This window comes from Dendrobium catenatum, unplaced genomic scaffold (genome assembly GCF_001605985.2).
Source record: "Dendrobium catenatum unplaced genomic scaffold, ASM160598v2 fragScaff_scaffold_1645, whole genome shotgun sequence".
Lineage (NCBI taxonomy): Eukaryota > Viridiplantae > Streptophyta > Magnoliopsida > Asparagales > Orchidaceae > Dendrobium > Dendrobium catenatum.
The window spans coordinates 413,243-435,910 of record NW_021320107.1 but is presented as its reverse complement, the minus strand read 5'-3'; the positions used below and the strand labels follow the sequence as shown (position 1 = coordinate 435,910).

The following is a 22,668-nucleotide window of genomic DNA, read 5'->3' as shown; positions in this document are numbered from 1 at the left end:
CGAGGCAACGATCCTGAAGATTGACTAAAGTGGCCTTTCAAAGATGGTATTATATGCAGACTCTGACTTCATGAAAATAAACTGGATGGAGTGTGTGGCCTGTCGGGGGAATTCTCCTAGCACAACAGGGAGGCTTATCGTACATTCTACTTGCACATGTCGATTGTCAAATCCATATAGCGAACCTGTAGCAGGTTGGAGCTTATCTCGAGCGAGGCCCATGCTGAGAAAAGTGGAGTATAATAAGACATCTACAGAGCTCTCATTGTCGACCAAGATTCTTTTGACTTTATAGCACAGGTCACTTATACTTGCACTTAATACGAATAGGTCTTAATGAGGGGTCCTTATTCCCTCTAAGTCAGAATCATTTAAGGCAATCTCACTCTCGAACCTAGATGGCCATCAATATATTTTCTCGGGATATATTAAGTGACGTGTACTCCTTTTCTTGGTAAGGCTCTTGTCATGGCTATGAGGGCTGAGGGGGAATATTATAGTTTCTTTGCTTCTTTCGCTGTGAGGATGGATTCTCCATTCTTGGTATATTTTTACATTTCCTAGTTGTTTGCTCAAATTACTTCCTATGAGCATTAATGGCTTCATCGGCAAAGATTCGGGCCTCTATGTGATGGATCAAGTCCGCATACGAATGGATCGTATCTCGCATTAATGTTGAGTAAAGGGGCTAGAACGAAGCCCTCCAAGGAATACACCTCGAAGTAACTCGGGATCTACCCTTAAATTTTACCGAGCCTCAGTAGAAAATCTTTTAAAGTAATCCTTGAGGGACTCATTTTCATTCTGAAGAAATTCTTGAGATGTGAGAAGAGTCTCTGACCATCCTCCTATTGGTAACAAATTGTTCGACAAATATTTTGACTAATTTGATGAATGATGGAATGGATTCGGTTTGGAGTGAATAAAACTAGATTTGAGCTTATCCTTTGAGGGTAGCTGGAAAGACTTTGCATAAGAGCGCATCAGAGGCTTGTTAGATATGCATTATGGTCCTATAGTGATCAATATATTCGTACAGGTCAGATGTCCCATTGTATGAATCGATGCTCGGTAGTTTGAATCTTACTGGAATGGGGTGTTAAAGGATGGCTTCAGTCAGGGGTGATGACTCCTAAAAATCTTGTTGATGAAGAGATTGTCTTATATCTTCTATAGAGAACTCCTCTCAGACTAATCTTTGTAATTCATGTCATAGGGCATTACGGGGGAGTTCAACGATGTGTTGTTGGGCTAAGTCCTCGGGGACATCCAGAGGAATGTTATGTTGGTGACCTGCGCGTGAAGGATGGGTAGAGCTTGCCTTGTCAGCAAGCTCATTCTCTAGATGTGTTGAAGGGCACATCCTTGATGGCGGAAGGGGAACCTGGATATGAAGAACATGTTCGAATCCAAGTGGATCTCGAGTGAGAAGAATATCTTCTTGGAGTGCTAGTGCCGGTCCTCAAGTCTCTCGCTAGAGTTAAAGGATCTCATTCTGAGACTCCTCCATCTTTCTTAAACTATCTTCTAGGGAAGGTCTGGATACTCCTTTCCCTGTAAGATTTCGTCGCCCAGGGTGAAAAGAAGTAGATGTCTGGCGTCTCTAGTTCATAGAAGGATTCCTAGATTGATGTGAATTGGAGCGAGATGCTCCCAAGATGCGATGGCTATGCCTGTTAGCCATTGGAGGAGTACTTAAGATAGTGGGATTGAATTTTCCCATATAAGGCGCCAAACTGTTGCGGGCTAGAATATACACGGCGATAGAGTTATAATTCTACGTCTCAGTGTTACATGAATATCCAGCTCACACATAGAGAACAAAATAATTTTTATATAAAAAATCTTATAAAACTGGAAATACCACGAGGCCTAGCTTAGTTGAAAATATTTCACTAGAATTTGAGTTGAGTACAGTGGGCTGACTCGTCCTTGAGGGCGATCATATTACAAATGTCAACCATATAGTTGAAGTCTAGTGTTAAAATCTAGTGTTATTTGGAACTTGGGGCGTCATTTAGTAGTTTGATAGTGACTTTGAAAAACTCTGAGGTCAGTTGATGTTCTGGCGGAGTTTAGGGCCTCAGGTGGTGGTCCGGCGAAGGCGAGGGCCTCAGATGGTGGTCTGGCGAAGTCGAGGGCCTTAGGTGGAGGTCTAGCAAAGGCGAGGGCCTCATGTGGTGGTCCAACAAAGGCGAGGGCCTCAGGTGGTGGTTCGGCGAAGGCGAGGGCCTCAGGTGGTGGTTCGACGAACTCAGGCGGTGGTCGAGGAGGAGCTTCTTCCTTCTCTTCCTTCTATTCCTCTCTTCTTGCTTATATCCCTTTTCAAGATAAATGAGAGGTCTATTTATAGATTTCTAGAATATCATGGATCGTAAATAGATGAGAGATCAAGGGTAAATGGGGAGTGGTTGGATGGACGGCCGATGTTAAATCCCTTGATCATGGATCGTTTGATGGACATTTGAATGTCTTAGTGATGTCGGAATTCAATGATTTTGTACTTGTTGGATTCGTCTCGTCGAATCGTTCGATTCTACTACAAGCACATTATGTTTGAAGAATGTTTGGTAATCCAAATATTGGTTCGAACCTTTCAACAACGCTTCTAACCCTTGATTTGGACCCGTTTGGGCTCGGTTTGGATTGGACTTGGTGTCGTTGGGTTCATATTCTCGAGATGCTCAATTCTACTATAAGTTTGCTGACATCGGAGTTCAGATGGTCCCAATTTTAATTCCGAAAGTTTCAAACTTGATTTTGCATCGAGATTCGTGCCCGATCAAGATAACTTTTTAATGACATATCAATTTTATAATTCTTTTCAAGTACCAACCATATAATTTTTTTAATTACTACTCAATTAAATAACAATATTGTTCCATTAAACATTAATGGAAGAATTTTCAAGTACCAACCATATAATTTTTTTTAATTACTACTCAATTAAATAACAATATTGTTCCATTAAACATTAATGGAAGAACATTGTTATTTAGTTCATAAAACATAGGTGACGTAAACCATGACAAATTCATTTTCAAAAGTTTTCAAAGTTATAATTTTTTTCCAACTTTGGCTTTGGAGGTCTGAGAAAACCTTATCTAAAAGCCTACACTTAGTCAAATCAATTCCTGTCCGGAAGTTAGAATTATTAATTAGAAAATGATTTAAACGCCACTGACTTCTAGATAGATGGCAATGCAAGTCCAGCCCTCCTTCCAGAAATCTACACCTGTCTCTGCGACCAGTTTTCAAAGTCGAACTACACAGACGACTAATTCTAATTATTCTATTTTAATTGCCACAGAAATATGTGATTTAGGGATGATCTGAGTAATTATATGACCCATTAAATAATAATTATTATTTAAAGAATGATTAAAAATATTCAAATGTGAATTACTTTGAATAAAAATATTATTTTCTTGAAAAAACGGTACCAACCTTCCAATATTGCAATTTTTTTCAAGACACGTGTCACCTGCAACAACCCAGCGGTTGCCCAACCCATATATTCACCGCCGCGCTTCCTCCTGCTTTGGAATTCCACTAACCACCAGCTCCTGATGGCAGCTACTGTACACCGTCCGATCTCTCCTCCGCGCGGGATGCGAACCAAATCGACGGTTCTAATCACCGCTCTCATGTTCCTTCTTACTTTACAGAAGGCGGCAGCCCAGCAGCCTCCGGCGAGATCTGCGGCCAACGGTGATAACCCATATAACGCGGGCGTGAGCCCGGCTCTTGCCATCCTCGTCGTGGCCATCGTCAGCGCCTTCTTCCTACTAGGCTTCTTCTCCATCTACCTTCGCCGATGCTCTGGCGACAACTCCGCCATAGCACCAGCTATTCTCGCTGGGCTCGGCGGTGGGCGGTCGAGGCGTGGAACACAGAGAGGTCTGGATCAATCCTTGCTCGAGACATTTCCGACGATGGTGTACTCGTCGGTAAAGGGGCAGAAATTGGGGAAAGAATCGCTCGAATGTGCCGTATGTCTCTGCGAGTTCGAGGAGGACGATATTCTCCGTCTTCTTCCAAGATGCAGCCATGTGTATCACCGCGATTGCATCGACGTCTGGTTTACGACTCACGTCACTTGCCCTGTTTGCCGGTTCAATCTCGCCGTCAGCGACGAGGAACCACAGCCGGAAACGGCTGATGCTGTAGCAATCTCTGTTGAGAGGGAGGAGGTGGTGAACGGGGAAGATCAGCATCCGGATCTGGCGGATTTAGTGCAGATTGGGAGTCAGAGGAGGCAGGCGAGATCGGGATCAGTGAAAAGAATTCCGATGAGTTCACGATCTACAGGTGATTGGGCTGCGGTCGTGGCTGCCTCCGGCGGGGAAGGAGGGGACAGGTTCAGGCTGCGATTGCCAGAGGATGTCAGGCGGCAGATCTTGGCGGCGGGGCAGCTTCGTCGTTCTGCAAGCTTTGCGGTTTTTACAGGGAGAGGGGAGGGGAGCTCTCGACGGGGATACAGAGAAAGCGTAGGCCGCGGATGGCGAAGCTTGCGGATGGGAAGATCGGGCCGGTGGCCGTTGTTTGGGAGGAGTTTCTCGGCGAGAACGGCGGCGGAGGGATCCGTCTCCGGCAGTGTGAAAGGTGGGGTGGTTGTTCCGGTGAAGGAGACTAACGGCGACCGAGGGAAGACTGAGGACAACGCCGTAATTTCCTCGGCGGCTTTTAATTTAGTTTGAAAATTTGAACTTGGCCTTCGGTTTTAACGGCGTTAGTATTGTTGCTTGAACAGTTAGGTTTTCATAACGGTGCCGTTAGTAGGAGCGGACTCGTTTGCACAGCAGAAATTTTTTGGTAAACAAATCGTTTAAATTTTAAAATAAAATTTATAATTATTAAATTTGTTTTGAGATAAATTTTAGATTAAATTTATGTTTTATTTATCTCAAAATAATTTTAATAATTATAAAATTTAATTTATCAAAGGCCATGATAATCTTATTGAATTTTTTCTTGTGCAAGCGGGCCAACTATATCGGCACACTAATGTTTCCTTTGGGTAATCTTATTTACTACTTTGTAAAGCTGTTCTTTAGTTAAAAAATATCTTAAAAATAGGAAAAATGTTATGGTTTAAAGTTTTCCAAATGAAGCCTAAGATGATATCAACAGTAAATGTACTATATTTTTTTTGTTTTTGCGCACAAAATTTAAATATTTTGTGAAAAAGTTTCTGTAAATCAATAAAATGGGTTTGAATGCCGTCTTATTAATTTCTAAATTGTGTGTGGTATGTAAGTAAATAGATAGTTTTGTGTGCCAAAGTTTTAAAATATATGATTTTTTTTTAATTTGTATAGTACTGAGGGTGTTAATATTATACTAATTAATATTTTTTAGATTTATTTTTGTATTCTGATACAGATTTTTTTTCTTTTTAACAAGTAATGTAAATATTTACATCATTACATTTGGTTTATTAAAAGTTTTAAATATTTTAAATGTTTAAAAAAAATCCAAATATTTTCAAGGTGCATAATTTTATTCTAAGTGTTAATATATTAAAAATAATTTAAACATTATTCTGACAATATGTATTATGAACAAATTATTTTATTTAATTATTATTTAATATATTTATTTTGTAATTTTATGAAACAATTATTTTTTAAAGTTTAATTTAAATTAAACTTAAAAAATAAACAAAGTCACCGTGAATATTGGGTTTGTCTTGAAAAATTGTCGTCCAGAGTCCGATATGGCTTCTAGAAGGACGGGAGAGACTTCCGGTGGTTTCTACGTGACAGCGATAGAGTTTTCTTCTGGTTTGCGAGAAATGATAATAATAATGGAAACTCTTCTGGAATTGGCTTTTGGATAAGGTTCTCATTTTTTTTTATTTTTTTTGGGAAATTAGGTTCTCATTTTTTTTTATTTTTTTTGGGAAATTAGGTTCTCATATCTGCGAAAGGCAAGTTTTTGTTTTTATAATATTGACGATGTGATAAGATTTGTCAGGGTTTAAGTCATCTCGTTTTGCTAATGACAGGTTAATGTTTCATATAATTTGTGCAATATTTAAGGTGATAGTTTTTTGTTAGGTAATTAGGGTGTAAATGAGTCGAGTCGAATTCGAGTTATGTTTAACTTGAGCTAAGTTGATCGGTTAGATCACAAGCTCGAGCTCGACTCAAGCTCAAATGTTCTGGTCAAACTTTGCACATCACGATGGGTGCGAGCTTGCGAGTAGCTGGCAAGGCGTAAGGCCCGTTCCGATCCCGCTTTCACGTTTGCAGTTCCATGTGATCGTGACTGTGCTTCCGCATCCTCTCCAACGCTGCTGCTTCTACGCCCGGACTACCGCTCACAGATTACACATGTCTTGAAAAGAATTGCAGTTAGGGATGTCTAAATGGGTATGTAGGTTGGGATTGACTAGAGTTTAAATAGATTGATCCTAACCCGTACCAATTTTGCAAATAGGTCGGGATTGCTACCTCGGACCCGTCCGACGCAGGTTATCGGTTTGACCCGACATGACTTGCCAACCCGCTCTTTTTTCAAATTCTGTGTTTAAATGGTTGGTGTAAGCAGTCATGCCAAGGCGCGTGATTGCGTGGTGAAGGGGCTAGGTCAAAAGCATGTGACGGCGTGGTGAAGGAGGCCAAGTCGAGGTGCATGATGTCATGTTGAAGGAGGCGTGACATGCGGTAGTTGTGTTGGGCGGGTGAGGCAAAACTAGGGCGACTTATTACGTCCGGTCACCGAACCGTCCGGACACCAATCCAGAAGCGCCACGTCACCCGGATACACTGGGCCCCGGATATATCTGGGTGACGTGACGCAACTGGATTGGTGTCCGGACGAATCCGAACACCGGATATAATAATTCTCCCAAAACTAGAGAACTCGAGACAATCACCTTTGTCCCTAGACTTGCACTTTGATCTCCTATCTATCGGTGGCGTTAGAGGCGATGTTATATAGGAAAGCTACATTAGAGGTAAATACATGAATGAGTGAATGAAAGCTTACCATAAAATAAAGATACTCTTATAACATTAAAGGTAAATACATGAATGACCAAATAAATGCTTGGTTAAATTTAATTAGGAAATATATCATGCAGTATTGTGTATGCCATACAATATGAAAAAATCTATATTTTTAATTAATCTGATTAAGGAAAAGTTAAACGGAGTTAAATTTGTATTTAGACTTGATCGTACAGTATAATATACATCATAAAGTATGATTAATTCATAGATATTAATTTTAAGAACATCCAAATTAATACAAATTGATCATAATGAGTGATGTAGTGGATCGTCGGAAGAATCGACCTGCAAGAAGGATTTCGTTCCCAATCCAGGGAAGAAGGCAAGCACAAGCTTCAAAGCTTTAAGAGAGAGTAATATTCATTCAATAATCCCAATCCCTTACATTAGCTAACTATTTATAAAGCAAAATAGAACTATCTAGAGCATGAAAGGTAGGCTAGTCCTTAAGCTTAATATTAGCTATGATGTTCCTACATCATTCTCCCCTTGTGTCAAAAAGCTCGACTCCGTCGAAGCACGTTATTAGAATGGAGGTAGGGTGGCAAACAAATTCCTGGATCGAAGACTTTGAATACAGACTTTAAAATTACCACATGACGAGGCTTCCCCCAATCCAAGTGAGGAGGTTCAACTTTGGAATCCTTGAACTGAATTAGCATTTCAATTTGCCAATTGGTTGGTGAATATGTGTTCTTTGCACAGAACCAATCCCTTTCCCAAATTCCACAAGATAGAGAGGCGAGCACAATCTCCCATTTAGTTTTGTTCCGTTCCTCCTCATTATCCCACATGTCATCCAGCACAAGTAAGAACCCTTTTGATATTATCTCATATTTAAGATTCTTTTGAAATGCATAAAGTGTATCCAAAGGAGGTCTACTCATTTTAAGAGATTTCAACTTATCTGCAATGATTTAGTCCACATCAAAGTTGCTGAATACACAAACCCAATTTTTAAGATCAAATTCCTTTATCATTTCATCTTCATAGACCTGTTGCAATAGAGTTGTTTTTCCCATAACACCATGCCCCACTATAGTTAGAAGAGAAATGTTTCTGTACAAATTAGTTCCAGGACGCTCAGTTGATGGGTTCCTTAGCCACTGCATAACAAACTCCTTGTCCTTGCATCTACCTATGAGATCATTTCTAGGCAAGGATCCAGCTTCACATACTTTGTACAACTCATGCTGCTGCTCCTGCTTTGTGCTTTCTAATAGATGAAGAGAAGTACTAATCTCAGCTGGAACTTTATCAAATTTCTGCACAACCTCCTCCAGCCTCTTCAAGTTGGGATCGTAACCTTCAGTGACATTTCGTCGAGCAATTTGGATGCATTGCACTGAATCAACTTTGTCAATCAAATTCAGACCAGACATTTTCACACCTGCAGGGAAAACGTTCCCAATACCAATATTGTAGTTGTCTTTTAACTTAGTCTCCCCACCTCCATGATCCATCAAATGCCGATCATTTCTCTTAGCAATTGATCCGCTAATGCCATAGGAGCTTCCGCCCAACCACTGTCCAAGACTTCTTGAACCAGAGGCTGGATGGACATGGTAAAAGTAGAATCCCCACACGGAATGGTTGGGCTCTTTGAGCCAACTGAAGATACCGGAGTCCCAATCTCCGGCTGCCTGCGAAGCCTGCTATTTATCTCTTACTAAAATCTAGCAGACACGCTACTCCCGCTGGAGGTCACCCGAGCATGCTGAGGTACATTGAGCTCAGGAGTCATCGAATTACTTCTAGAAGAAACACAATCCGTGTCTGAAGAAGCTGAGAGGAGCTCCGCGCTTTCAAATAAATCCCTGCTAGAGCCATCGTCCAATAACATTGACTGCCGTAGTAACTGGACAGTGGATTTAAGCTCATTCCTTTCAGCTGAGAAATACATGCTCTTGGTCAGCAAACATGACTGCCTGCTTCTGGCCGCCGACCAGCGATGGTGGTGATCCAGAGCCTTCGAGTTCTCGGAATGATCTGAGCTGGCAGCGGTGGAGCTTCCTACCGCAGTAGTGGGCCGCCCGTCTGAAGAAGTTTTAGCCTCAAGAACGAACGTGTTGGAGTGTTGGGTGTTTGAATTGGAGTGTTCTTTAGTAAAGCTACTGCCTGATTCTTGCATAATTTCAGACGTGTGCGGTAATGGCGAATTAGCAACAACGGAATCAAAATGAATGCCTGGATCAGAAATGACATTATGCGGGTTAGGGAGTTCATGCGGACTGATGATTTGGGCGATGGAAAGATTGTTTGCAGGAGCGGTCAGGTCAGGCGGAGTGTTAATCATGGAATCAACCACTGGCGATGGCGGTGGAGCGCTGGACGTGGGTCGCTCGTGGGAGTTGGTCTGATCGTGAACAGCGGCGGAACCGCACGATCCTAAGTTTGAGAAGATTTGGTCTTGGATGGAATGATCATGAGAGACGGGAGGCGGATGATGCTGGGACAGATATGAATCGCTGAAGACGGCCCCGGGATGGTTGTGAACTGTGCGATCGGGCAAAGGACGGTGGGAAAATTGCAGGACTGATGGCGTTCTTGTTGAGCGGATGAGAGGAGAAAAGAAGAAGACGAATACCTCAGTATGGTTTCCGATGACATTCGCATCTTCCTTATTGCCCGAGGGTTTTTGTCTATCCGATCAAGGTTTCTTTCTACCCAATTGAGTGATTCCTTCGCTTGAGCTTGATAGAAGGGGATCCGGCTTCGAGCATTGTCGACAGCCCACCTTCCTTTGCGTCTATCATCGTTGACCGCCAATCTTACTATGCAGCTTCGATCATCGTCGATAGCCGACCTTCTTCCATAGTCCATCGATCTTTACAAGCTCCAGGTTCTGATACCAACTGATGTAGTGGATCGTCAGAAGAATTGACCTGCAAGAAGGATTTCGTTCCCAATCCAAGGAATAAGGCAAACACAATCTTCAAAGCTTTAAGAGAGAGTAATATTCATTCAATAATCTTAATCCCTTGCATTTGCTAACTATTTATAGAGCAAAATAGAACTATCTAGAGCATGAAAGGTAGGCTAGTCCTTAAGCTTAATATTAGTTATGATGATCCTACATCAATGAGGTTGCCCAAATATAGGGAACATTATACAATATGCTTTTATGCTCAATTTTTTTGAATTTAAAAGTTAAAATATTTTGTATAGATTTCGCTCATGTGTTTCTTCTAGTTATTTCACAAGTCTCTTTACCCAGAACATATATACAAAATAATGCAAATGAAGAAATAATAACAACACTCGAACATGATTATTGCAGTTCTTATATGCATTGTCTCTAATTTATCTTTAAACTATGAGTTAATGAATTTTTGTCATGGCTTTTTCTCTTAAGCTAGAAATATTGCTCGAGTCTTTTTATGTTTCAATTTCAAATATTACACCAACATCTAATTAACTCTCATATTTATAACTATAATTTATTAATACCAAATATGCTGAAATATGTATTAGTCCAAAAGAAATAATCTCAATCAAATTACATTTTTAACAATCAAAAGTTATAGTTCTATGTTCATGAGGTCAACACTTAGGAACTATTGGTTCAATATGTAGCATTAGGATTGACTTTTCTTTGTGAAAGAGTTGACCAAGGTTAAGTCAAGGGATCCTTAGGGTCAAATCATGTATGAATCACTTAGGGACACCCTTAGATGAGTTTCAGTTTTAACCTATGAATCCAATTTGAGGGAATTTATTCAAAGGGTTCAAATTTTGTTGAAATACTTTAATAGTTATGGGTCACCATAGAAGGCATGATTCAATTGGGCTAATTAGATGAAACCAATAGTTATTTGGCCTTACATAGAATTTTATTATATAATTGATGGTGATTGATCCTATCAATTTGATTAAATGGGGACAAATTGAACAAAAAAGGTCAAGTGAATCCTATTGGGTAAACTACGCAAAGTTAGACAATTTGTAACAAATGACCTAACCATTGTACAATTAAGGATAAATATTCTATGAGGAGTTCACTCAACTCAATTGGAAGTATTGATTGCAACCAATTTGATCGAATTGACCAATGTGTTAAAATAATAGCACATTTGGGTTAATTTGATTACATTAGCCAAATCAGGCTCGGTCAAAGTTAAACTAAGCTTGAAAGTTTGATGGTTAATTTATTCAAATTATTTTTAAAGATTGGTTAGGCTTAATTTGGCCAAGGAGCTTAACAATTAAAATTATCCTTATGGGATCAATTAGGTAAAAAAAAGGCTACATGAATTAATTAGTCTATATGAGGGCCTATTAGGGTTAAGTCATCTATGGTTGACCTTCTAAAATTTATCTAAGTAATTAGGTGCACTCAATTTGCTTTTGATCATATGAAGATTTATAGGTCCATATGGGTATGATTGGTTTAAACGACCAGTATAGTGTTGACCTATGTGCAAAGAACAAAAAAAAAGGTGGAAGACACCTTAAATCCTGCATACATACCTCAAGACCATCAGATCCTCAAAATCTTGCCGAAATCGCGCCGATTCGGTGCCGTTCGCGTCACTTCCCCTCAAATCCTGCAACGATGACCTCGATCGTAGCTCTGCAACGTCATTAAATACCGAACCAATGCGAGGCTTTCGGTTCGTCTCTTCCTGCGCTAGATCTCCACTATCGAACTCCACTTCCCCTAGCCGTAACTCATCCGACCTACTCCAACCTCCAGCAATTCCGTCGATCTCCTCCCGACTCCAAGACACAGCCCTCGATCCCATAGCCCACTATCTCCTGAAATCGGATCTTTCCCTCCAAGCCAAGACTTCCTACTTGTGTGTGCCGACCTCTCAACCCTTCTGCTGAGAGAGAGAGAGAGAGGGAGAGAGAGAGAGAGAGAGAGAGAGAGAGAGGATCTTTCTCGTGGCTTGCAACGGGCCGGCAAACCCCCTACATGCTCACGTAGCATTGTAGGGAGGAAAACCGGCGCGACGCTTGTGACGACTTAAGAATTCTCCTTCAATGCTAGCAACGAGACGGCAAACCCCCTACGCGCTCATGTGGCATTTTGGGAAGGGAAACCGGTGCAGCGCTTACGGCGAGCGGGATATATATATATATATATAAATATAATAAGTATCCCCGAACGCTCACGTAGTGCAGAGGGGGGAAATCTGTATTTTTTTAACTCATGCTTCAAACCCTTAAACGCTCACATAGCGGGCGAGATTTTAAAATAAAAATGCAACCACGGTGTCATTTTGACACCTACCTGAAGTGCTCACGTAGCGTCTAGTGGAAAGGTTACCTCTTGATTTTTCCCTTAAATGGGGGAGATGCCAGGAAGCTACCGAAATTTGGATAGAAAATCCAAAGACTTTGAACAATGTTGAATTTTATTTGGACACTAATTTGAATGATGCAAAGGATACTTAACTCAATAAATGAGCTTGCAAATTTTTAAAAAAAATAGAGAGGAATCAAATGTGACATGAACTACGAAAGACTTGAACACAAATGAATTTGAACTCAAGTGAACTCAATTTGAACTCGGGCTTGAACTCTACAAGGACCGCACGGGACTTTGATTTTGGACTTGAATCAATTGTGAACTCAACTTGAACTTGATTAAATAACTTAAGTGAACTTAAACTCAAGCAATCATGACTTGAACAATTTGGATATGAAATTGCACTTGCAAGCAAATAAGGACCCATGTGTAAAACCTTTCCAAACTTTAACATGAAACTTTTGAATGATAATTTCTAATATGCAAAAATCATCTTAATCGAGATAAAGATGTTGATAAGTGATGATATTAGACTTATCATGCATATTGAATCATCAAAGTAAGAAGTTTGCAAATGAAGTTCGTTTGTAAGCAATAAAAGAAGACTAAGAAACTTGGTTTGATTATAAACTCATAATATAAGCTTTTGGACCATACAAATTGATTCATTATGTCGGAGCTAGTTCATCCCTAATCTACTTGTAGTGAATGTATTGATTCACTAGAAAGGATCTTAATGAATATGATGATTCATGGTTTGCTTGTAACCAATGCTAAAGTATTCACCTACGATCATGCACTGTTGACCTCATTTTTTTATGAGGTCACTTGGGCCAATCCTGTCCCTAGATCAATTATGATCCCAGATTATTCCAGACCCTAGGATTTTCCTGAATCCTAAGATCCTTCTAGATTCTAGATCCTAGGTTCTACTCTAGATACAAGGATTCCTCAAGACAAAGCTAGATCTTACGATTTATCTCAGATCTTAGGACTCTTTTAGATTTCAGACTTTAAGATTTATCCTAGACTCTAGAATTCATCCAGGTCAATCTAAACTCTAGGATTCTCCTAGATCCAGACCTTAAGATCTATTTAGGTCTTAGGATTCTTCAGGAGCCTAGATCATAGGACCTATCTGGAACCTATGACTCCTCTAAATCCTAGACCCTAGAATCCCTTTAGATTCTAGGATCAATCTAGACTTCAAACCAATCTTGACGTCAAGTCAATCCAGACCTTAATACAATTCAAGCCTCAATCAAAATCCAGACTTCAGTCTAGTTCAAAAATTCAAACTTCAGTTCAAATCTTGATCCTACTTCTAACTCAAATTCAATCATATCCAATCACTTATGTTCATCCCAGATAATCATATATGATATGGATAATTCAAATTCAGTCATCCAAATTTAAATTCCAGCTCAAATCCAAAAATTTAAACCCAAATCCTAAGTCTAAAGACCTAGTCCTAAATGCCCTTTTGCAGAGATTTTTCAAACACTTCAAAACCAAGTCAATTGACCTCTTATTCAGAGTCTGTCAGTTGCATACTTATGGGATATGTCTCTAGAGGCAACCCTCCAAATTTGAGCCCATTCTGAGGTCTCTAACCCTAGAAACTAAATCAAAATTCAAGTGATGTAAAACCTTTAAATATTTACGGTCTATGCCACTAGACCTACCACACAGTGGATCTTGATCTTGGAGCTTTCTACAAAGCCTTCAATCACTTCTAGACACTTGATTATGACCTATTGAACAATAAACTACATTTTATTGGATTCATTTCAGCCCCCAGTGGATCTGAGGTCAGAATGACCAAAATACCCCTTAAGGGAGTGAATAGTCGTTTTCGATCAAATGAGCTCCAAATTAAATGCAACCACTTCCAACAGGTTTCAAATATCAAATCAAACTTGTTGGACCTAAACCCAGACCCTGGGTCAAACTAGTTGACCAAGTTAATCTAGGTTGACCAAACAGCTTAAAGGCAAAAATAGGTATTTTTGACCAAATTGATTTTCCAAACCTTGGAATCACTTCTAATAGACTCAAAATATTATAACAAATTGATTGAACCCAAACTCACCCCTTGGGTCAACCTGGTTGACCCAGTCAACATAGATTGACCCAGTGAACCATTAAGAGTTCAAATGAGTCGTTTCAAACCATTTAACCAAATCAATGTCTTCAAACTTTTAAACTTCTTCCACTTAATGTCTCAAATATTTCTAAACCTATTCTGAGTCAAACCCAAGTCAAGTTGACCAAGTCAACTTAAACAATTTGGTCAAATCTACTTCAAACTCCCATACCAAACTCAAGTCTCAATCCCTTCACTTGGCCTTTGTTTTGATTCAGTCTAACCAACTCTTGAGGCCACTTAGCTACCACCTCAGCAGTCAAAAAGGTTAGTTGACCAGTCAATGCTTGGTCAACAAGCCTCTAATTGCCAAAATGGCTTGACTCAAGTTATTCCAACCCATTTAAGCTCCCTCCAACTTATTCCAGCTCTCAAAACATCCTCCTATGCCACATCAGCAGCGCAACCCTAGACTTTTACTGGTCAAACAGTCAAACCAAGAGGTAAGAATGGTCAAATGTGGTCAAAATCCATGTTAAGCTTAATCCCTTCTATCTTAAACCCCTCCAACAGTATTAAGACTCTCTAGAACCTTCCTACATTTAATCTAGACCCTTGAATCAAGATCTAATGGACCTCATTCATTTCCACATGGACAAAAGGACAAATAGCTTTCCACATCACTTGTACCTCCCATCCTAACCACTCCAGGAACATGTGGAAGCATCTAGGATCCCCCCAGTTGATCTCAGCCCTCCGTTCAAGCATGGGACGTTTGAATAGGGCAAAAGGTCCATTTCAAGCCTCATCCTAATCTCTATCTTCTCTCACCATTAAAGCTCAAACTCATTTCTTTTTAGGCATCCCAGGTCTTCTTCTATGTTTACCCAATTGAATCCACTACTCAAATCCCACCGGTAGCGAGAACTCCGGCGAGACAAGGCCAAAGTCCGTCCAACTTGTTTTCCACTCAATCCAATGCTTCTCAGGCCAAGATTTCTGAAGATGGATTAAGCGTGGACAGTCAACAAGCTCAGAAAATTAAAGATCTTCCGAATCCACTGGTTGGATTGAGGTAAAAACCTAAACCTAGTTTACGACACCTAGGTTAAATTAGCTTTTCATTAAGTGCTTATTTAATCATTTAAAAACATCCCCACTATTTATGTTCAACCTATAAATCTATGTTAAAAATTTTAAGCAATTTCGTCAAGCCAATCTCTCGAATGAGCCATTTAAGTTGGTTAGGGTTCGGTTCACACATTTCTGTAACTGTGTAGTGTCGGGACCGTTGATCTTACGATCAATGGTCATGATTTAGCCCTCCCACAGTCTGTCTAAACCGCATAACGCCTTCTGCCGTTCAGATCTCCCGTCCGGCTGTATAAGGACCATCGGTTCCAATTAGCGGAGATCGAACGGCTTAGGCGAACTGCTAACAGGGTTAAATGGGAAATCGTGTGGGTCCCATGTGCGGTAATCATCAGAGAATGATTGCTCTCCCGCAATCATTACCATGCAGTTTCGCTGGGCCAATCCGGTTGCGACACGAGTTCTCCCAACCGCAACTTAAATAAAAAATTGATTTAATTTAATTTTAAATCCTTTTTAATTACATATTTCTTTTAAAAATCTTTTAAAATTATTTTAAAATTATAAAAAATATTTATTTTACAGAAATATCTTCAAAAATGTTAAAGTATTAATTTTAAATTAACATTAAGATAAAATAATTATTAATATATATTAATCTAATATTTATTAAAAATATTAAAATTCTAGAAAACTATTAAATTTAAAAAGTCAATTTTTTGGTCAAACCTAGGTCAAAATGTGTTCAAAACTTCAAACCATCGTAACTAAATGTAGAAAAATCTAATTTCAGTGTACTTACAGTCTAACTGATTGTATTAAAGTTTAGTATTTTAATAAAATACAAATATTCCAGAATTTGAGCATTATTAAAAAGTCAACTTTTGACTCATTAATTAAATGATTAAATAATAAAAAAAATTCATAAAACTTGAAAATCACCTTTAAAACTCCAAAAATGTTTAACCAACTCTTAAAACCAAAAATCAAACACTTTTTAAATAAAATCCATTAACCTTCAAATTTTAACCAAATCAAATCACTTAATTATATCGGCTACCACTTGGTAACCCAGGCCTACGAGGCTATTAACTTAGCCCCAAGGAAGGTGAAATAAACTTCACGGCCTCGGTATGAAACAAAGGTGGTATCCAACAAATAATTAAGAATTAATCTTAAAATCAATCTCAAATCATTAAGACTTAAACTTTAATTAAATTTTTCACTTAAGTCTTTCAACCAACGAGAACCTTAAGCAACTTTAACAAATATCCCTCTATAGGACATATCAAAACCACACAGCCTTTGTACCCACTTTAGATGGTTTGCTAGGACACAACCAACTCTAGTTTTAGGCTAGACCGGTGTTTACTTTTTTGCTGTGTGCCAGATTTTTGAGCTTTCACTGCATGTTGTTTGCTAATTTAGAATTGATGTGTTTGCTTACTTTTATGCACTCTGTGTTGTGAGTAATTAATCATTTTAAATTTTAAATATTAATTGCTTGAGATTGAATATTAACTGCTTGGGATTATTTATATAACTTGCTGATTATTAGGATAACCCTGCAAGATCGAGTCTAGATTTTTCTTTTAAATTCAAATGTAATTTGATTATGATATGGTTGTAAAATCTTTAAAGTGACTTGAATTTGGGATATTTAATCCAATTTGAATTCCAAAGAGAAGAAGACATCCCTAAAAGGGAAAGTCTTTTTCTATTTGGAAGTCAAATTAGGATATTTTACAAATATCCAAAGAGGAAAGATAACATCCCGTTCAAGGGATAGTTTCTTTTCATTTAGATATCCGAAATTGATGAATCAAGATGTTCGTGAGAAGACGGAGAAATAGACGATGAGAAGAATCCCAAATCTTAAAGTCACTTGAGTCTTAGGACAGAATCCGGGTTGTTCTCAGTGGTGCCCGACCACTTTACTTTTCTACAAATTCTGGGATTTAATAATAAGTGACACTTGCCATATGGACTTTAAATTTGATATTGATTTAATTTAATTATTTTATTTATTAATTGATGTGTTGATTGTAATTAGGATATGCCTGTTTTTTCTAGTTTTTTTGGCGATCTTGTATGTCGTATTTTGATTTAGCCTGGAACCCGATCGTAGGCTCTTAAGGACTTATTAAAACTATTTCTACTTAAAAAAAATTAAAACATTTAAGCTAACATAGAAACTCTAACGTTTTAAGAAGTAAGCCCGGGACCGCTGGGAATTCTCATTTAAAAAAAAGGTCTTCATTCAAATTTAAACCATTTAATCGAGTCGACTAGCATGCATCACATTAGCAACAAATTTAAAAATCTTTAAATCTTTAATTACATTAGCTTAAGCATCAATCCAAACATAAGTCTAAGGGGTCAATTAGGATCTGCTATAGATGTCGACCCCAAATCTTCAAATTCAATCTAATTAACGTTCTACCACTCTACATAAATTGACCGGACTTATAATTTTAAAGCGCCTAGGTGGTTTAGCTGGCTCCCCAATCCAGGCTGGGGTAAGACCAGATTTGCATTGCACAGTTAGGTTCGGGACAATTTTAAGTGCCTAATTTAGACTTAGGTTCTGATGCAAGCTCGGGCTATAAGACATCAACCTTCGGGAATTGAATCCCTACTTTCTAATAAAATTAAACATTCAAACTTAAATGCCTTTCAATCAAATTCAAGTCCATAAGTGTTAAAACTTGAACTAATCCTTATTGAAATTCTAGTCCGTACCTCCTTTGACATCAATCTTTGAAATCTTAAATAAAATTTCTACCACTATTTTAATCGAGAGTATTCGTAGGAAACTTTGGTTTCCTACGATGTAATTAACTACGAGGGCTTGCACTCGTAAGAGATTTAGTAACCCAGACCTGATTTTCAAAATCAAAATTTTTAAAACCTTTAATTAATTATCCTTGGGAAGATTCAAAATTCAACGATCGTTTCCTCCATTTTCAAATGATTAATAGTGATTAATAACTTCTTTCCTCGGAGAGATATATCAATTTCTGTTGTATTTTGATTATGAAATTAACAATCTCTTATCCAAATTATTATAAATAAACAATCGATTAAACATAATTTTGATCTTTCAAGGTCATATGTTGTCTCTCCTGAGTTTGACTGTGATAATCAGGATGAATTAAAAATTTTGTAATTCAAACTCATTAGGGAATGATATGTTCACCTCCCGTGGTGATATATTATTCATAATGACGTGTTCAATTTCAAAATTACAAAAATTAAATATTCCCAAAGAAAATTAATACTTTTCAAACAAATATTTTTCAATCCAAACATGCACAAGGGATGTAACATGTTAGTGAGCAACATTAGAAGAGCTATAATGAATAAAAAAATCATTTATGATGTTCAAGAATTCAATTATCATTTAATTTGCAAACAACCATCAATAAGGATTAAGGACATGATCTACCCACATGCAAAGATCAATTAGAGAATGCAACAATGTTTTACAATCAATGTCAAGACACAAACAAATGCATCCAAACCTTCAAGCAATACAACAACAACAACATCAAGCCTTTATCCCACTATGTGGGGTCGGCTACATGAATCCTTTTTCTCCATTGTGTCCTATTAAAAGTCAAATTCTCGTTTAAATCTAAAAAAGAAAGGTCATTCCTAATATTTTCTAACCAAGTCTTTTTAGGTCTACCTCTACCTTTCTTAACATAAGTCAAATCTAATACCTCTACTCTCCTAACCGGGTCATCGCAAGGCCGCCGTTTTATGTGACCAAACCATCTAAGGCGACTTTCTCTAATCTTATCTTCTACTGGAGCTACTCCAACCTTTTCACGTATATGCTCATTTCATATCCTATCTCTAAGGGTAAAGCCACTCATCCACCTAAGCATCCTCATCTCTGCCACACTTAACTTAGTATTATGCTTCTCTTTTAAAGGCCAACATTCGGCACCATAAAGCATTGCAGGCCTCACTACCATCTTATAGAATTTTCCATTAAGTTTGAGGGGTACATTTCTATCACATAACAAGCCTGATGCATTCCTCCACTTCAACCATCCAACTTGAATTCTGCTGATAATATCCCCATCTATTTCCCCATCACTCTGAACAATAGATCCAAGATATCTAAAACGTGTACTCTTATTAATGACTTGATCGTCCAAAGTCACAATCCCCTCACTAGGTCTATTACTACTAAAATTACACTCCATATATTCCGTTTTAGATCTACTCAAGTGAAAACCTTTAGACTCTAAGGTTGACTCCAAACCTTCAAGCAATGAATATTGAAATTGACGGTAGTCTTCATGTTAATTCCACAAGAAGATATGGTAGTCCTCCTAAACAATGAAGTCTTTTACTAACATACAAATGAACTCAGGGGATGTGCAATGAATACAATGATATCTCACCAATCAATACTTGTGGACTTATCTACATGCATCAACCAATATGCAAGCAGATAAAACAACCTACCAATCAATGTGCATGAAGAGGTTGGTGGAAAATGCGAACTTCTATGAATCACTGTAGGAGAATTATTACATACACAAAGTTTCATCTAAGAGCAAATACAAAAAAGAGAGCTGCAAAAGATGTGAGCTCCTATGGGCTTTTGTAGAAGACCTTTCAAGCATTCCAAAATGCCCCCGCACATGCACCGTAGCTTGTATACACATAGGTATACAAAGGGATATGTCAAATCAATGAAATTCTAAAACACCCGCAAGGGCCCCGGTGAGCATGTTAATTGTATACATGTGACGTATCGGGATGTTGCGCGGGTCATTAAATTTGATATCTGCTACCTTATTAACCAATGTTATACTTCTTCTTCAAATAAAAATAAAGCCCGAGTAATTTTCCTATTCTCTGGATAATGCATTTCATCAAATATCTTATTCATCCTAGGTAACTAATCTTCTATCACATGTGACACCATTACTCCTTTGAAAAGTGATGTCTTCAACCTATCAAATATCTTTAAATGCTTATCTCTTTCATCCTCTCTAAAAATAGGCATCCTACTCCGAGCTTCACACATCAACTAATCCACTAAGCTAATTAATTGTGATAAAGGATATGAACTCGTGGCTTCAATATACTTTGCACAAGCAAATCCTAACTAGAGCTTTTCCCATCTATTATATCTGGTTATTTAGAACTCAAAGTGTTAACCAAATTACCTCTATTTATATATGCAATCATATGAAAAATTTTCTAATGAGACACATGTATAGAAGAATGGAAATGAAGAAATGTTCTTATGCTACCCGATATCTATCACTTTTCCATTGATTATTCTCATAGCTTTTAGCACAAATCAATTCTTCCAAACCATTACTTTGAAGCAACTTTTACTTTCATGACCTAAGTCAACATATGCAGTATATCCAAATAGGTCATATTAGGTCGAATGCTTGACAGAGCATTTATCCAAGATCTTATATTGGAGAAAAACAATTTTGTCATCAAATTTAAATAACATAGCTACAAAATCATCAATATATAAAAATAAAATGGAAATATCATTAAATGTTAAAATATTTACATATCTTAGTTCTTTTCATATAATCATATTTTATATAATAATCATGATTCTTCTAATGATCTCATCAAAATACAGTTTTCCTACGATTACGATAGAATTCACCCATAGCAAAAAATAAAGGTACCTCTAACTGTAACCCAATCTCACTCTAGTGGGACCTTACCATTCTCTAAAACATATAAATATATAAATTGAGATTGAACCTATAAGTTTATTTAATGAACAAAAATAGAATAATATGCATGTTATAGATCGGTGAATCATTAATAAGGAATAAGAACTAAATGACTAAATCTTTATGCTATTCTTGTACATGTATCATATATAATGCATTTATGTACACACTATAATTTTTCATATACCATGGAAGCATAATTAAAATTATCATTATAATATCATATATTTTGCAGGGCATCATGTGTGTCAAAGTCCATTAAAATTTTAATATTATGCAAGATGAAATTCATATCATTTGAACGATAGGTTAGATGTTATGACTAATATAGTATTTTCTAATGATATGCATGTGAACATTAATATATCATAGGTTATGGTGCTAGATATTATATGTCTTAAAACCAAATTTATATTAACATGGTTAATAGTATATCAATTTGTATATCATATCATATGGTGTGCTTTGTAACAATAGGGTATTTTATCATGTTTGTAGGAATAATCTTCATGAATAATAATGCATCATAAGATGAATTATAAAAATCATACCATATCTATAGGAATAAGCATCATGGATGTCAGTACAACAATAACATTTATCATAATGGCTAACTCAAGTCATCCAGAAAGCTGGGATGGCATCCTTTGAAGGATATAGATTCCTCCGTTATGAAGGTTCGTGAGAGCATTAAATATGTAAAAGGCTCTCAATCAAGAAAACAAAAGTTTATGGAATGTGTACGACAAAGTTTGCTTGAAACTAGTAGAGGGTTGAGGCAAGACGTACCAACTAGATGGAATTCTACTTTCATTATGCTAGATAGTGCAATATACTTTAGGCATGATTTTATGCATTTGGAGTTGAGTGATTCTAACTACAAGTCTTTCCCTTCAAATAATGAATGGGAGAAAATGGTTATAATATGCAAGTTTTTAGCTCATTTTTATGAAATTACTTGTGCTTTCTCCGGTACAAAGTATCCAACTGCAAATTTGTATTTTCCATGTGTATCAACCGCATATGCTACATTAAAACATGAATTGTCTTGCGGGGAGGAGTATATTAGGAGAATGACTGTTGGAATGCTTGCTAAGTTTGAAAAGTATTGGTCAGACTTCAGTGTTATTCTAGCAATTGCAGTGATTCTCGATCCAAGGTATAAGTTTAACTTTATTGAGTGGTGCTACAAGAGACTTTACTCTGGTCATTATGATTCCGAAATTACAAAAGTTAAGGATAAGTTGAGCTCACTTTATTCATCCTATTCAATCGTACAAGACCAACCATCAACAACGATTGTATCTCAATCATCTCAATCTTCACGACATACTCCATCTAGTAGTCAGTCAACTACAATAATGCAATCACAATTTTTGCAGGTACAATCATTAAATCACATTCCATTAACATATTATGTTATGTCAAGTTATCAAACATAATTATTAAAAAAAATACAGGATTATGATTCTTTCGAGGTGGAGG

General features: G+C 37.6%; 3 protein-coding genes across 3 annotated transcripts; 1 reads left to right on the top strand and 2 right to left on the bottom strand.

Annotated features, from left to right (window-relative positions):
* Positions 1-3,447: 3,447 nt before the first annotated feature.
* On the top strand, positions 3,448-5,252 carry LOC110098819 (E3 ubiquitin-protein ligase ATL6). The gene has a single exon (XM_020825752.2). It carries the CDS (start codon positions 3,570-3,572, stop codon positions 4,698-4,700), a length of 1,131 nt encoding a protein of 376 aa, XP_020681411.1. The 5' UTR covers positions 3,448-3,569; the 3' UTR covers positions 4,701-5,252.
* Positions 5,253-8,663: 3,411 nt separating this feature from the next.
* Positions 8,664-9,530, bottom strand: LOC114581318. The gene has a single exon (XM_028701197.1). The coding sequence runs from the start codon at positions 9,313-9,315 to the stop codon at positions 8,689-8,691; it is 627 nt and encodes a 208-aa protein (XP_028557030.1). The 5' UTR covers positions 9,316-9,530; the 3' UTR covers positions 8,664-8,688.
* Positions 9,531-9,681: 151 nt separating this feature from the next.
* Positions 9,682-11,891, bottom strand: LOC114581319. Its single transcript, XM_028701198.1, has 2 exons — positions 11,490-11,891; positions 9,682-9,904 (listed from the first exon to the last, which is right to left on the bottom strand). The coding sequence occupies exons 1-2, from the start codon at positions 11,762-11,764 to the stop codon at positions 9,808-9,810; spliced, it is 372 nt and encodes a 123-aa protein (XP_028557031.1). The 5' UTR covers positions 11,765-11,891; the 3' UTR covers positions 9,682-9,807.
* Positions 11,892-22,668: the final 10,777 nt, after the last annotated feature.

Excerpts from the sequence above, each read along its gene's own strand:
- LOC110098819 (XM_020825752.2), top strand. The coding sequence starts at position 3,570 with ATGGCAGCTACTGTACACCGTCCGATCTCTCCTCCGCGCGGGATGCGA.
- LOC114581318 (XM_028701197.1), bottom strand. The coding sequence starts at position 9,315 with ATGATTAACACTCCGCCTGACCTGACCGCTCCTGCAAACAATCTTTCC.
- LOC114581319 (XM_028701198.1), bottom strand. The coding sequence starts at position 11,764 with ATGGGATCGAGGGCTGTGTCTTGGAGTCGGGAGGAGATCGACGGAATT. Across the intron at positions 9,905-11,489 it reads GAGGATCTGATGGTCTTGAG|GTCAATTCTTCTGACGATCC; the intron begins GTATGTATGCAG and ends TCCTTCTTGCAG.